Source organism: Camponotus vicinus, unplaced genomic scaffold (genome assembly GCF_025532165.1).
Source record: "Camponotus vicinus isolate PSW18456_S1 unplaced genomic scaffold, iyCamVici1.0 SCAF_7, whole genome shotgun sequence".
Taxonomy (NCBI): domain Eukaryota; kingdom Metazoa; phylum Arthropoda; class Insecta; order Hymenoptera; family Formicidae; genus Camponotus; species Camponotus vicinus.
In genome coordinates this window covers 10,038,145-10,055,546 of record NW_028141979.1, presented here as the reverse complement: position 1 = coordinate 10,055,546, position 17,402 = coordinate 10,038,145, and the positions used below count along the sequence as shown (strand labels likewise).

At 26.1% G+C, this 17,402-nt stretch overlaps 1 protein-coding gene across 1 annotated transcript in view; it reads left to right on the top strand.

Annotated features, from left to right (window-relative positions):
- Positions 1–17,402, top strand: part of LOC145975037 (uncharacterized) — a 35,799-nt gene that overhangs the window by 5,294 nt on the left and 13,103 nt on the right. The window contains exons 3-6 of the mRNA XM_083105175.1: positions 5,472–5,991; positions 6,104–6,524; positions 13,827–14,023; positions 14,627–14,696. Of these exons, the coding sequence (XP_082961301.1) occupies positions 5,472–5,991; positions 6,104–6,524; positions 13,827–14,023; positions 14,627–14,696 (1,208 nt within the window). The remainder of the gene's footprint in view (positions 1–5,471; positions 5,992–6,103; positions 6,525–13,826; positions 14,024–14,626; positions 14,697–17,402) is intronic.

Sequence of the window (17,402 nt, the reverse complement as noted above, 5' to 3'; positions counted from 1 at the left end):
TTACATTACACTACAAAAATGTTTAGCAAAGTCAAAACAGATGACTACAATAATTGCTCATAATGACGACCACCAATTTCGATGCAAGCATTGCACCTGCGAAGCATGGTACACTCTTTCCAAAATGTTAGACGTCATTTGTATTTCTCGTTGTCATTATGAGCAATTATTGTAGCCATCTGTTTTGACATTGCTAACCATTTTTGTAAGTGTAATGTAAATAAATAAAGATATTATGAGAATTATTACTAATACTAATATTCCTAATACCAGTTTCCTAATAACAGTTCCAGTCTGTATCTCGCAAACGGTGTGTTTCCAGACATAAGTCCGTTATTAAAAGTTAGTCTTTGAACCCTTTACATACCCTAGAAGTTTGTAACAGGTATTCATATACTTATATTTACATATATATATATATATATATATATATATATATATCATATATATCATATATGATATCTATTTTAATTAAAAATAATCATAAGATGTATTAAAACTCATATATATAATATAAGATATAACAAAAAATATTGCAAAAATATTGAAATTTTAACAATATATTTGAAATTTTCATTTCTTGCTGTAATATGTAGAATTGCTGATACAGCCTTCATGTTACATAATAAGAACGGAAGATGCAAACATCTCTAATTATAATAATATATTTAATTTCGTAATATTTTTAACATCACGAAATATGTTTATAATTAATATATATCATTTTAAAGTATTTAATAATCAACAAAAGTAATTTATTTTATAACAGGATACTATCGCGTCAGTTATGATATTGCGAATTGGCAAAAAATTGCACAATACTTAAATTCTCAAAAATATAGTAATATACATGTTCTCAATCGAGCGCAAATCATCAATGATGCGTTTCATTTTGCGATAGAGAAGAAACTTCAATTCTCCGTATTTTGGGAAATCACTTCTTATTTGGTACAGGAAAGAGATTATATAGCATGGTATCCTATGCTCAAAGCATTTGAATTTTTGTCGAACATCTTTTCATTCTTAAATTTTTATCCTGAATTTAAGGTATATATATAGATATAATTATATTTTTTTATAAAAAAATTATCCATTACATCAATTATCTATTTTATAATACAACGATTTCATATCATAATAATGAATTCTTTTAAAAATAGATATATATAGTGAGTTAAACAGAAAAAGTTAATTATACATTATTATTTAATTTTTTTTTTACCAAAATTCAGAAATTTAAATTCAAAAGGCGCTTATGTTACATATTTGTTATATATTTTATATATTTAATACAATCACATAAATTTTAAATATTTCATCAAGTTATTTTTCTATAATAATAATACATTAGTATTTACATGATAATTGTTGATCAATTGTGTAATTAATATTTAATAATTTTTAGGAAATTATAGAACACAATATATAACACAATTATCTTTCTTATATTAATTTTCTTTCGTAGTATTCGAATGTTTACGATGTTAGAAATATACAAACATTTCGCAGAGAAATTGACTTATATAATTTTAAGATAATTTTTTTACATTATACAATACATAATAATTTAATATATAATAATCCACTTGTAAATGCTTGTTTTATAAAAGAAATTGATATTTAAAGTTTAAAACACTTAAAATCTATATTTGATACAGCACAGATTTAAATTAAGAAAATAATAATTAAAAAAGTAAAAATCATATAATCAAAATAGATACATCAATCGATACATCAATATGCACAGACTAAAATATATATACAAAGTGTCTCGTAAAGCTTGATCGCGCGTGCCTCGACTCTTGTTTTTTCATTGCTATGCGACATTCGCCGCTGGCACACCTATCGCGCATATCCTACGATATAGTCTCGCGAAACGCGCGCTTATTCACATTTTTAATTAATATTTCAATAATTATTACGAAAATTGTAGAATGGTAAAGAATCTTTCTGTTTAGTTAATTGCGTTCTACCCACTCACGAACGTTAGCACAATTTTATGAAACACTTTATATATCGATAGGTGTGTTAAAAATTCATTAATTGATATAAAATCCATGCCTATTTAGATGATAAAATATATACACAATTATTCACACAAATAGGAAATTGATAAATCTACTTATTATGATATTGATGCTACGAAGTCACATAAATATTAAAGAAATATGAAAGAAAATTATTTAGTAAAAACGTTTATTTGCGCGTACATTATATCTGTTCTTGTAAATAATGAATAAACTAAATATAATGATAGTTATTAAATTTTAGGGAGTGCTAAAGTTTGATTTTAAGCAGAAACTTAGATTTAGTAACTGGAATCTGTTTAACAAAAGTCACATCGACGATCATACTAAATGTTTAAAACAAGAACTCGCAAAGTGGGAATGTATTATAAATGAAAATCGTTGCGAAGTAAAATCTAGGACTCATTTGAAATGGCACCTAGAAAATCCTGAAAAAAACAAGTAATTCTTTTCATAATATTAAAAATATTCGATCTTATTATAAGGATATTTTTTATATTCTACATATGTTTGAGAAATTAGTTATCACTTATATCAAAAAAAAATTATTTATAAAATACTAAAGAAACTATTAACACAATTTCGATTAGAAGATTTTTATTTCTCTTCTGGACTGTCTTCTGTAGACTTTTGCCTGGATGGAAGAGGTGGACATATTGCAATGGTTTGAAAACGGCAGATCGTGATACATGGAATAAAGTTTTTAATGATTACATGAAAGGAAATGATAAAATATTAGAATGTTTGGCTTATAGTAAAAATTCTGAAATTATAATGAATTATTTAGAAACAGAAATATCAGATATTATATTTAAATCTTGGTATAATGTATCTGATATTCAATTTGAATGGATAAAGCGAGCTTATGCCTTAACTGCTAATATTTTCCTTTCTGTTCTTGAGAGGAATACTAAGTACATGCTTACAAGTTTATTAAGTAATTACGAAACAATAATACACAGGTGACGATATTATTTAATAAAGATATGCTACACATAGATGTGAAGATTTATTGTACGAATTAGTTATAATATTGTTTTATTCTTGATAGGTGAGTCAATGAGATTGTGACATTAATTGTTATAATTAACAATGCGTATTCTAAGGAACAGTTGGATGAGGTAAATTTTAAATGAATCAGATTTCTATATTTTATATAACATTTTTCTATAGTTCTGTTCATAATGATACTCTGTATGTGTGACAGTACAATTATTAAATACGAAATTATTTATTGATAATAATTATTAAAGTAATCCATTTTAGATAAAGGAATTTGTAAAAAAAAGGGCTCAAAAGTTCAATCATTTCAATTACCGATATTGAACAGAAGATGGGAACACGCTGGTCGGAAGTAAAAAAACAGACAAAATATTTTCGATCCTTATTCAACAATTGAATAATTAGATTTCTAAGACATTAACTATTTAAAAAATTAAAATTATAGAATAAATGATTGTGATAATATTTATAAATGTATATACTTAATTATTCACTAATGTCATATAAAAATTAATAATTGTTTAATTGTATTTTATCAATATAATATTAATTGTACAATATAATATTAAAAATATTGTACTGCATAATATAGTATTAAAATATTATATTGTATAATATTGTATAAAATTATTATATTACATTACAATATAATTCATATTATGAATATTATGTATTAATATTTTTAATATTATGTTATATTACATATTATATTTTCTGCATTATTCTGTAAATTTAATACACAGATGTTGATATATATTTACATGTGATTTATATATTTACATGTGTTTATTTTACACAGATACATACATATACAGGGTGTTTCCAGTATCTCGCAACAAAGTAAAATAAATATCGCTAAACTGAACTAAAAAATCCCATATCATTTTGAAAACCACCACGTAATATTTCGAGACATTAATTAAAAAAGATCGGCCAATACATGCAAGTATAAGCGCGATTATAATTCTTCAATTAATTCTCTCTCGCGAATATTTTCTTAGAAAAATTGTCTTTATAAATAAAAGCTTCATACGAAAATGGAATAAAAAACATAAACAAGTTTATACTTATTGACTTCTGTCAATATGTAAGATATCCTATGCTATGTATAATCAAGACGTTATTTATATAACACTACGTACATTCTATATACTGTCAGGTATGCCGACAGAGCCATCAGTTTATGATAGTCTCTTGAAGCGATAAGTTCGCGATTGAATGCTTTTGGTGTTAAATCTGATATTAAACATGGCTAATTCAACTAGTAGGATAAGGAATTAAATATATAATAAAATATTTGTCTTTCTTTCTTTAAATGTACATACAAAATTGTGTGGAGTAACAGGTAACGCTTTTATTTTATAAAAGACTTTCTCTTTTATAAAAGATTTTCTTTAATTTTCAAATCGACTAACTCATTTTATATTGTAAATATTATTTTTATCTTTTGCATACATTACAGTTAATAGAAATGAAGACATTTACGATTGTACTGTAATAGCATGTTTCGACCATTTTGACATATAGAAAGTGTAAAATTTATAAGCTAAATTTCATTTTGCCATTATAAAATTATTGTGTAATTAATTTTATATTATTGCTAGAAAATTATCTAAGCTATATAAAATAATATCTCATTATCTAATCCATAAAATTATCTACCTTAAAAACGTATAGTATTACCTGTGTTTTGTTTTAAAATTATTTTTTATAATGAATATCTAGGGCCAGTAGGATATGTTAATTTGAATGTGTAACGAACGAATAAACAACAAATAATAAAAAATTAACATTTTATTCAAAAAGATGTGTTATAAAAATATTAACATAATTGTTTTTAGAATTTTGTTCGAATGTTTGATACAATCCGCTACATTATCAAAATTTCAAATATTTGATGATATTTGATTTCCGTTCAGTGTTTGTACGTCTTTAATACATTTCTTACTTAAGGAACAGATTGATCTTGAAAATAACATGTTAGTAAACATATAGTCCATATCATGTATAAAATCGCGTTGTTCAGAATATACCTTCATTTCTCATACATTTTAATGGTTATGTTATATATATATATATATATATACATTGAAATATGTAATTGTACTAGGACAAATCTTAAAGATAGCTAAATTGAGATAAATAAGAGTTATGTTTATTGTGCTTGTCCTACTGGAATTATCTAAATACATGCTTCATGTCTCCTAATGTTCAAATCCGAAAAAAATATTTCATATGTCGTTTTAATAATTTGTATATTTATCTTTTCTAATTATTCCTTTATTTATTAAACTTCATTATTTTAATTTCTTTTTAAATTAATCGTATCTTCTTATGAAGTGTTTTGTAAATTCTCTTGAACGTTCTTTCACACAAAAATCGATTTTATTGCATACTCTTTGCAAATACTTTTTTTCTTAATGAAGAAACGTTTTTTTATAGATATCCGAGTGAAATTCAACATGATATTCTTAAAACTATTATTAACTATTAGTATAATATATCTTGCCATGATGGCAATAGCGAGTCATGTGGATGATGAAGAATCAAAAATCAAAGGAATCGATGAAGAATCGAAAATCGTGCGCAGTGTATTAAATAGCAAATCAAGCAATATATCAGATTACATACTTCCGATACATTATAACATACAATTAATGTTACACAATAATTATCTCCATAGCGAATGCATAATCACTTTAAATTTTTCTTATGCAAAACAATACATAAGTTTTTATGCACCGGATTCAGCGAGGATAATAGTATCGACATTAACGAAAATTAATGGTACGGTTTATGAAACAAACTCAAGAAATTTTATTAAAAACAATATTGTCGTGCTCGATTTCGGTGATATCTTGTTGCGTGGAATGTACTATCTGTATATAGAGTATGAAATCTCAATTAATATCGTAAGGGAATCTTTCGGAATTCCGTACATAAACAAAGATGAAGAAATAGAGTAAGTAGAAGAATATATGAAATATCAAAAACAAATTGTACATTTGTGCATTCTACGCTTACAATTATCTAAAATTATTCATTATTTAATGTTTATCATTAAAATACGCCAGGTTGTTAATCGCAACAGGTATCCAAGCGAAAAAACAGCAAATATTTCCATATTGGGATAAGCCAGAATTAGGAAGTACTTTTGTTATTCTCATACTGCATCATTCAAAATACAAAGCTTTGTCAAATATGCCGACAGAAACTACTATATTTATATCCGACATTATGATGTGGACATATTTTCACAAGACGCCTTTGATCTCCATAGATAGTGTAGCATTTCTAGTATCGGGTTTTCATCAGATCATCCTCTCGGCTGAAACAATTCGTTCATCTATATGGTTCAGACCACAATCGGAACCGCATGTAGAATTTGCGAAAACTGTTATTTCTTCCGCTTGTGTATACATTCGTAATTGGAATATTTTGAGGACAGGACTTGCGCGGACCTCTGTTTCATTTGAGAGCAAAGTGGATCATGTCGTAATCCCGGATTTACAAAATGATATGGAACAGACTTTGTGTTTCATTTTTTATCGGTAATATATATAGTTAAAAATATAGGTATATTTTAAAATTAATTACATATTATATTGTAATCCATTTACATAAGAAATTATATTAATATCCAAAATTTTTCATACACATTAGTATTTATAATTATTTTTAGAGAAGCAGATATCACTTATAATGAAGAATTAGATCCTGTCGCATACAAAACGATAATTGCGCGCTTAATTGCACGTGGGATAGTACAAAAATATATTAGAAATCTGTTCAGACCAACTTACTTATGGCCTCAAACATGTTTAATCGAAGGATTTAATATATTTTATCAAGCATACATTATCGATAAGGTTATTTTATTACTAACGCTATTTGAATACGCAGTCAAATGATTAATAGTTTAGCAATATAAATAATTGTAAAATATTTGTGCAAATATTCTGTTTTATTTCTTAAATGTAAGAAATTATAAGATTCCAAGTATCTAAAGTTTCTAGAAATCCGGTGAAAGAAATTTAATAAGAACTAAATATGAATATGTTTTTGTATGAAAATTATCGCAGAAAAATTTGCACACACAAACACACATACAAACTTTATTCTTAACAATAGCATATAATAAGCTAATTTTGATATGTACCAAAAACTTTTTCTTTTTGATTATTTATGATAAGTTATGATTATATCGAATTGATTTTAGGTTCTGCCAAATTCCCGAATGATGGATTTGTTTGTAGTTCAAGTTCAACATGAATTACTCTATCTAAATACTTATGTTGTTATAAATTCTACTTTAGAATATAATATAAGCTATCCTGAAAATTATATACAGTCTTCTCTTTCTCATATCAAAGGTATGCGTATAACACTGCATAATTAAACAATTAAGTAATTATAAATTTCTAATGTTAATTAATTAGTTAATGTTAAGTAATTATAAATTTCTAATGTTAATTTCATAGAAAATGAGAAAAGTCATTTATAAACAAAAGACCCTGTACGATTCTTATGGAAATTGAATTTTGAAGTTTGGTGAAATTTGCAGAAACTCTGGAAATAAATAGTTTGTGGCAAATCAAAAGTCACATTAATCGCGATATTGTTTGATAGAGCCATTTCGTCGCTACAAGCGTTCAAATGTCGAAATAAATAATGTATTATTAAGTAGAATCACACACAGTTGATTACTTTTATTAATACATAGATATTATATTTACGTGGAAAATATGTATATAAATGTATATATAGGGTGTCCATAAACTTCCCATATACTATATTTCAGAAACGGTTCAAAAATTACGAAAAATCATGAAACAGGTGTTTAATTATTTTGAGAGGCTAGTCTTTTAAAGCAATTAGGGAAGTTGTATCCCTCTTCCATTCGAAGGGGGAGACTTAGGGTAAACTTATATAATAACTATACTTTCAACTAATTATATTTTATCAAATATCAAATGGCATGTTATGGCGACGACAGCGGCGATGCTGCTACACACAAATTTTTTCTATGTAAATAAATTAGTAAAATGTATTAATATAAATGATCAACTGTGTATGACATTCTAATATATTATTTATTTTATTTAGTATATTATTTACTTTTCCTTAATAGTATTGAAATAACATCTTATTTCGATATTTGAATACTTGTAGTGACGAAACCACATCATCAACCTTATCACATTTATTTTGACATTTTTTAAATTTTTTTTGTGTTTTCACGTAAACTATTTATTTTCAAAATTCAGCAAATTCAATCAAAATTCAAATTTCATCGAAATTCAATTTCCGTAGAAAGTACCGTGCAAGGCCCTTCATTTGTAAAATTTAATATATTTTTTCATAATATTTGCAATAACGTAATAATATCTAACTTTAAAATTAAATTTTTATATAATTTTTGGATAATTTTATAATATGTAATTTTTTTTAAATTATAACTATACATATTTATCTAAGATTTCAAAAAATCATATTAAAATATAAAATTAACTGATTCCTTATAATTGTCTAATTTATTATTATTAACAAATTTTTAATCATTCACTATTTATCTGTTATTAGAAATTTTTTCGTTGAATTGTATTTATCAATCTTTTATAGCTGCTTACTTAGATTTAATTACACAAACTTTGGGTGTGATATATTTAATTTTAATAATTACATATATATTCACAAACCTTTATTGCGCATTGCAGTAAAGACATTTTAAATATACTAAATTCTTTCTCTTTCAAACATTATAGGATCCATTATATGGCGCATGTTAATACGAACATTACCACTTCATATATTTTCAAAGGGATTCATGAAATATTTGGGTAATCAGTAAGTATAATGTATTGTAATGTAATAATATACATCATAGAGGAAAAGGAAAGAAAATCAAAGTATAAAATAGATTTAATAATACATTTCCAGTTTTTTAATATTTAAAAGACATACATATTTAAAAGCTTAAATTTATACTGCTATTTTATATTTATGAATTTTTGTTAAGATTGAATTTCAACTTTTTTCTTAATAAATATATAGTAGATATTCCTATTTTCTAAATAACAAATAATTTAAATTGAATGTTTTGGAGAATGTAGTTTTACAAACATAGAATATAAACACTCTAAAATCTTTGTAATATAAAAATTAATTTATTATTTATTCAGTCACGACGAATGCTATCATAATTATTAATAAATATATATTAATATATATTAAATAAAAATATATACATGAAATATAAATAAAATATTTTTATTAAAAATATATACTAAAAAATATTCATTACATATATGTATATATGTTTTTATTATTTCTGTATATGATATAAAAATAATATATAAATATTTTTTTTATTATGGCGTTCAAAAATCGTACTCTATTTTGAGAAAGATGAATGGATTATTTTCAACTTACAACAAGCTGGTAAATATTGAATAAAAAATTTATATCTTTATTGTTTATTTATATATACAGGGTGTTCGGAAATTCAATCGCCAAATTTTCAGAGATTGTCGGGGGCACCATAAGAATCATTTTTTGCAAATGAACCTGGGGTCGCAAACGTGTCATTACATCGCTACGACATACGGAGTGTTCGAAAGAGTCGGGACCTCGAAATATCACAAAAAATAGAAGTTTTACAAAATATTGATTCAAACAAAAGTTGGAGGGTGTAAAAAGGTCTATTTACTGGTGCCATGTGTTTGACCTTGGATGGCGTCGCCAAGGTCACGACAAGGCCACTTTGAATTTTTGAAATGGAATCCTCCACTTTTTATTGCATATTCTTGTAGCCCTTCTCGAGACCTTTTCGAAGCACTAATTTTACCAACTTTAAGTAAGCCGTTTCGAAGTTATCGAGCTTTTCATGGTAAGATGTCTCGCCTACGAAGGCAAGACATCCAAACACAAATTCGATTCCCAGATTGGAAGATGATCTAGCCAACCATGGCAAGAACGGTGATGGATCCAGCCGATGAAGGCAAGATCGGTGGCTGATCCAGCCGATGAAGGCAAGAAAAAAAAAACAAAAAAAACAAACAATTTTTTGTAAAACTTCTATTTTTTGTGATATTTCGAGGTCTCGACTCTTTCGAACACTCCGTATGCCGTAGCGATGTAATGACACGTTTCCGACCCCAGGTTCATTTGCAAAAAATGATTCTTATGGTGTCCCCGACAATCTCTGAAAATTTGTCGATTGAATTTCCAAACACCCTGTATATAAACACAGGGTGTTAATGAATATCTGTTACAAACTTGTAGGGTATGCAGAGGGTTTAAACTAAATCAACTTTTAATAAGGAACTCATTTCCGAAAACACACCGTTTGCGAGCTGCAGACAGGAACTGTTGGTATGTTCAGTAATAAGAATAATTCTCATAATAACTTTATTTGGTTACATTACACTACAAAAATGTTTAGCAACGTCAAAACAGATGACTACAATAATAGCTCATAATGACGACCACCAACTTCGATGCAAGCATTGCACCTGCGAAGCATGGTACACTCTTTCCAAAATGTTGGACGTCATTTGGATTTCTCGTTGTCATTATGAGCAATTATTGTAGCCATTTGTTTTGACATTGCTAAACATTTTTGACGTGTAATGTAAATAAATAAAGATATTATGAGAATTATTCCTAATACTAATCTCCCTAATACCAACAGTTCCAGTCTGTATCTCGCAAACGGTGTGTTTCCAGACATAAGTCCGTTATTAGAAGTTAGTCTTTGAACCCTTTACATACCCTAGAAGTTTGTAACAGGTATTCATATACATATATTTACATATACAGGGTGACCCATTTTAACTTAGGCAGCCAAATAACTCGAAAAATAAGCAAGATAGAGAAAAATGTTTTAGACAAAAGTTGTATGGTTTCGAGGGGGCCATAAGATGGTATCATTGGTTTGACCTTGAAGAGTCATTTGAAGGTCACGTGAAGGTCACTTCAATTTTTTTAAACGGAATACCCTATATATTTTTGCACATTCTTGTAACTCATCTCGAGAGCTTTCCAAAACACTATAATTAAGTTAGTTTTCATTAAGTACTTTCCGAGTTATGAGGCTTGAAATAATTTCTTAATTTTACGTAAATCATAAACTATCTTGTAAAATATTCATTTTTCGATTATCTTACCTTAATACTTTCACGTACAAAATAATGAGAGGAATCAATTGGTGTAAAGAAAACACATAGTTGTTTCGAAGAAAAAATATGTAATTTGTAATTAACAATTCCATATTTTTTCTTAAAAACAACTATGTGTTTTCTTTACACCAATTGATTCCTCTCATTATTTTGTACATAAAAGTATTAAGGTAAGATAATCGAAAAATGAATATTTTACAAGATATTTTACGGTTTATGTAAAATTAAGAAATTATTTCAAGCATCATAACTCAAAAAGTACTTAACGGAAAGGTACTTAATTATAGTGTTTTGGAAAGCTCTCGAAATAAGCTACAGGAATGTACAAAAATATATAGGGTATTCCATTTAAAAAAATTGAAGTGACCTTCACGTGACCTTCAAATGACTCTTCAAGGTCAAACCAATGATACCATCTTATGGTCCCCTCGAAACCATACAACTTTTGTCTAAAACATTTTTCTCTATCTTGCTTATTTTTCGAGTTATTTGGCTGCCTAAGTTAAAATGGGTCACCCTGTATATATATATATATATATATATATATAATATATTATATATATCATATATGATATCTATTTTAATTAAAAATAATCATAAGATGTATTAAAACTCATATATATAATATAAGATATAACAAAAGATATTGCAACAATATTGAAATTTTAACAATATATTTGAAATTTTCATTTCTTGCTGTAATATGTAGAATTGCTGATACAGCCTTCATGTTACATAATAAGAACGGAAGATGCAAACATCTCTAATTATAATAATATATTTAATTTCGTAATATTTTTAACATCACGAAATATGTTTATAATTAATATATATCATTTTAAAGTATTTAATAATCAACAAAAGTAACTTATTTTATAACAGGATACTATCGCGTCAATTATGATATTGCGAATTGGCGAAAAATTGCACAATACTTAAATTCTCAAAAATATAGTAACATACATGTTCTCAATCGAGCGCAAATCATCAATGATGCGTTTCATTTTGCGATAAAGAAGAAACTTGAATTCTCCGTATTTTGGGAACTCGCTTCTTATTTGGCACAGGAAAGAGATTATATTGAGAGATTTTGTTTGAGCATGGTATCCTATGCTCAAAGCATTTGAATTTTTGTCGAACATCTTTCCATTTTTAAATTTTTATCCTGAACTTAAGGTATATATATATATATATATAGATTGATACAAAAAAAAAATATATATATATATATAGATTGAAACAAAAAAAATTAAATAATAAAGTATAATTAATTTTTTTGTTCAACTCACTACATATATCTATTTTTAAAAGAATTCATTATTATGATATGAAATCGTTGTATTATAAAATAGATAATTGATGTAATGGATAATTTCTTTATAAAAAAATGTTATTATATACATATATATATATAATAACATTTTTTTATAAAGAAATTATCCACTACATCAATTATCTATTTTATAATACTACGATTTCATATCATAATATTGAATTCTTTTAAAAATAGATATATGTAGTGAGTTAAACAAAAAAAATTAACTATACATTATTATATAATTTCTTTTGTGCCAAAATTCAGAAATTAAAATTCAAAAGGCGCTTATGTTACATATTTGTTATATATTTTTTTTTATATTTAATACAATCAAAAATTTTGAATATTTCATCAAGTTATTTTTCTATAATAATAATACATTAGTATTTACATGATAATTGTTGATCAATTGTGTAATTAATATTTAATTAGTTTTAGGAAATTATAGAACACAGTATATAACACAATTATCTTTCTTATATTAATTTTCTTTCGTAGTATTCGAATGTTTATGATGTTAAAAATATACAAATATTTTGCAGAGAAATTGATTTATATAATATTAAGATAATATTTTTACATTATATAACACATAATAATTTAATATGTATAATAATCCACTTGTAAATGCTTGTTTTATATAAAGGAAATTGATATTTAAAGTTTAAAATACTTAAAATCTATATTTGATACGCCACAGATTTAAATTAAGAAAATAATAATTAAGAAAATAAAAATTATATATCAACATCAATCGATACATCAATATACACAGACTAAAATATATGTACAAAGTGTCTCGTAAAGCTTGATCGCGCGTGCCTCGACTCTTGCTTTTTCATTGCTATGCGACATTCGCCGCTGGCACACTTATCGCGCATATCCTACGATATAGTCTCGCGAAACGCACGCTTATTCACATTTTTAATTAATATTTTATTAATTATTACGAAAATTGTAGAATGGTAAAGAATCTTTCTGTTCAGTTTATTGCGTTCTATCCACTCACGAACGTTAGCACAATTTTATGAAATACTTTATATATCGATATGTGTGTTAAAGATTCATTAAATGATATAAAATCCATACCTATTTAGATGATAAAATATATACACAATTATTCACACACAAATAAGAAATTGGTTAATCTACTTATTATGATATTGATGCTACGAAGTCACATAAATATTAGAGAAATATGAAAGAAAATTATTTAGTAAAAACGTTTATGCGCGTACATTATATCTGTTCTTGTAAATAATGAATTAACTAAATATAATGATAGTTATTAAATTTTAGGGAGTGCTAAGGTTTGATTTTATGCAGAAGTTTAGATCTAATTATTGGAATCTGTATGACGAAAGTCACATCAGCGATCATGCTAAATGCTTAAAACAAGAACTCGCAAAGTGGGAGTGTATTATAAATGAAAATCCTTGCGAAGAAAAGTCTAAGCGTCATTTGAAATGGCATCTAGCAAATCCTAAAGAAAACAAGTACTTCTTTTCATAATATTTTATTCTTTTTCTAGGATTATTTTTTTATATTCTGCATATGTTTGAGAAATTAGTTATCACTTATATCAAAAAATTATTTATAAAATTCTAAAGAAACTATTAACACAATTTCGATTAGAAGATTTTTATTTCTTTTCTGGACCGTCTTCTGTAGACTTTTGCCTGGATGGAAGAGGTGGACATATTGTAATGGTTTGAAAACGGCAGATCGTGATACATGGAATAAAGTTTTTAATGATTACATGAAAGGAAATGATAAAATATTATAGAATGTTTGGCTTATAGTAAAAATTCTAAAATTATAATCCATTATTTAGAATCAAAAATATCAGATATTTTATTTAAATCTTGGCATAATGTATCTTATATTGAAGTTGCATCGATAGAGCGAGCTTATGCCTCAACTGCTAATATTTTCCTTTCTGTTCTTGAGAGGAATACTAAGTACATGCTTACAAGTTTATTAAGTAATTACGAAACAATGAGACACAGGTAACGATATCATTTAATAAAGATATACTACACATAGATGTGAAGATTTTATTGTACGAATTAGTTATAATATTGTTTTATTCTTGATAGGAGAGTCAATAAGATTGCGACATTAATTGTTATAATTAACAGTACGTATTCTAAGGAACAGTTGGATGAGGTAAATTTTAAATAAATTAGATTTCTATATTTTATATAGTATTTTTCTGTAGTTCTGTTCATAATGATACTCTGTATTTGTGACAGTGCAATTATTAAATAGAAAATCATTTATTGATAATAATTATTAAAATAATCCATTTTAGATAAAGGAATTTGTAAAAAAAGAGCTCAAAAGTTCAATCATTTCAATTACCGATGTTGAACAGAAGATGGAAACACGCTGGTCGGAGATCGAAAAACAGATAAATTATTTTCGATCTTTATTTGACAATTGAATAACGAAATCTTTAAGATTTTAACTGTTTAGAAATTAAAAATACAGCATAAATGATTGTAATAATATTTATAAGTGTATATACTTAATTATTCACTAATGTCATATAAAGATTAATAATTGTTTAATTGTATTTTTTCAATATAATATTAATTGTACAATATAATATTAAAAATATTGTATTGTATAATATTGTATGAAAATATTATATTATATTACAATATAATTCATATTATAAATATTATATATATTTTTAATATTATATTATATTACATATTATGTTATATTACTTTTCTGTGTTACAAATTTAATGCATAGATATCGATTATATATTTACGCGTGTTTATTTTACACAGATATGTACATATACAGGATGTTTCCAGTATCTCGGTACAAAGTAAAACCATAAGTAGATCTCGCTAAACTGGACTAAAAAATCCTATATCATTTTGCAAATAACCACGTAAAACTTCGAGATATAAATTACAAAATATTTAGTTACAATGGGACGACCTTTCTCCCGGCGCGATTCTAGTCTCGCGTATTGGCCGATCGTTTTTAATTAATGGTTTTACTTTATTGCGAGATACTGGAAACACCCTGTATATATTTTAATCATATACTACAATATAAATTATGTAGAAAACTTGAAAAGTTCTCTATATAAACTCTAAAAGACGCTTCTTTTTTAAATAGAAAAAATTTCACAGACAATATGAAAGTTTTTTATAGTATTGTTTTATTAGCAGCTCTATTGCATAGTAATAAGATCAGATAAATACATTTAAACTCTCGTGTGCATTTTTTTTTATCTCAGAATATATTAAAATATTGAAATATAAAAAAGTAAAAATGATTTAATTTCGTTTTCTAGCCCCTTTGCCCTCGCTCTTCCTTTTTCACTGGTTTCTGTATTGTAATAAATTAATAATCACGAATATGTTCCCATCCGAATCGTCATCCGTAACAACTGTATTATTGTGCATTATATTCGGATTAAATTTTGCGGTAATACAAAAACACATGCAAATTGTCACGTTGAACACGTTAAATTATTTATTTATATTGCGCACTAATATATTAATCATATTATAATCGTTGCAAATCTATTCTTAAATATATTTAAGTTGAACTTATTTAACTTGTAAAAAAATGCATAAAAATATGCTGATCAAAATGGAAACATTAAAGAATTAAAATCTCGAATTTGAAAAAATATGTTATCTTATAAAGCTATCACATTATATAAATATGTTATTGAAGAAATGTCAATAGTGATCGATCTAAAAATGGTACCAAAAATATCTCGCGATATTTATTACTTGAAGAAATCTAGTTTACACTTGTATCGCGCTTATATTGTAGTTACATTTTCCGTAATGCGGAAATCTCAGGCAAATCTCTCGAGGCTGCTTGACCGAATCATCAATACTCGAGTATCTATTTCCCATTTGCACTAATATCGACGATATACTCTGCTATCAGTATTTGAGTTCACGAAGCCAAATCTTCGCGGATAATTCTAATCGTCGAAACGATGCAACGTGTTTTCTGCTAATCTCGCACTGGACGCCTACGACGATCGAATCAGATTGATGTCGTTTAAGATTTATATCTGGCCATGAAAGAGATTTTTATCGGATCGCGAGAAAGAGGGAGAGGCGAGCTCGGAGGAGTATATATTGTGTATGGTATGTGAGAGTGTGTATAATATATTATAGCCAATAATTATACACATGTATATTAATACATAAAAAGATTGTATTCATTATTATTATTTATATATAATTAAAGTCAATGCAATAGTCTATTTATTATAGCTAATATTCAAGCGATACTGCTACTATTTTCGAAGACTTAAGGGAAAACATACAGCCAGATGGTTCAGAAAAAACGATTTTTCAATTTCTGCATTTTCTTATACAGGGTTCACCAAAAGTGTGGAAACCCCTTAATATTTCGAGAAATACGCATTTTAAAAAAGAATGTTTCATACAAAAGTTATAGGATTTTATGTGGCGCATTACACAGCAACATTATTATGACCTCAAATGTTTCAAAAAAAATATGTAATTGTTAATTGCAAATTACATATTTTTTCTTAAAAACTATATTTTTTCTTTACACCAGTTGATTCCTCTCATTATTTTGTATATAAAAGTAAGTATAATTAAGGTAAGATAATCGAAAAATGAATATTTTACTAGATATTTTATGGTTTATGTAAAATTAAGAAATGATTTCAAGCCTCATAACTCGGAAAGTACTTAATGAAAACTAACTTAATTATAGTGGTTTGGAAAGCTCTCGAGATGAGCTACAAGAATATGCAAAAGCATATAGGGTGTCCCGTTTAAAAAGTTGAAGGTGACCTTCACATAACCTTGACAACGCTATTCGAGGTCATAATAATGTTGCTGTGTAATGCGC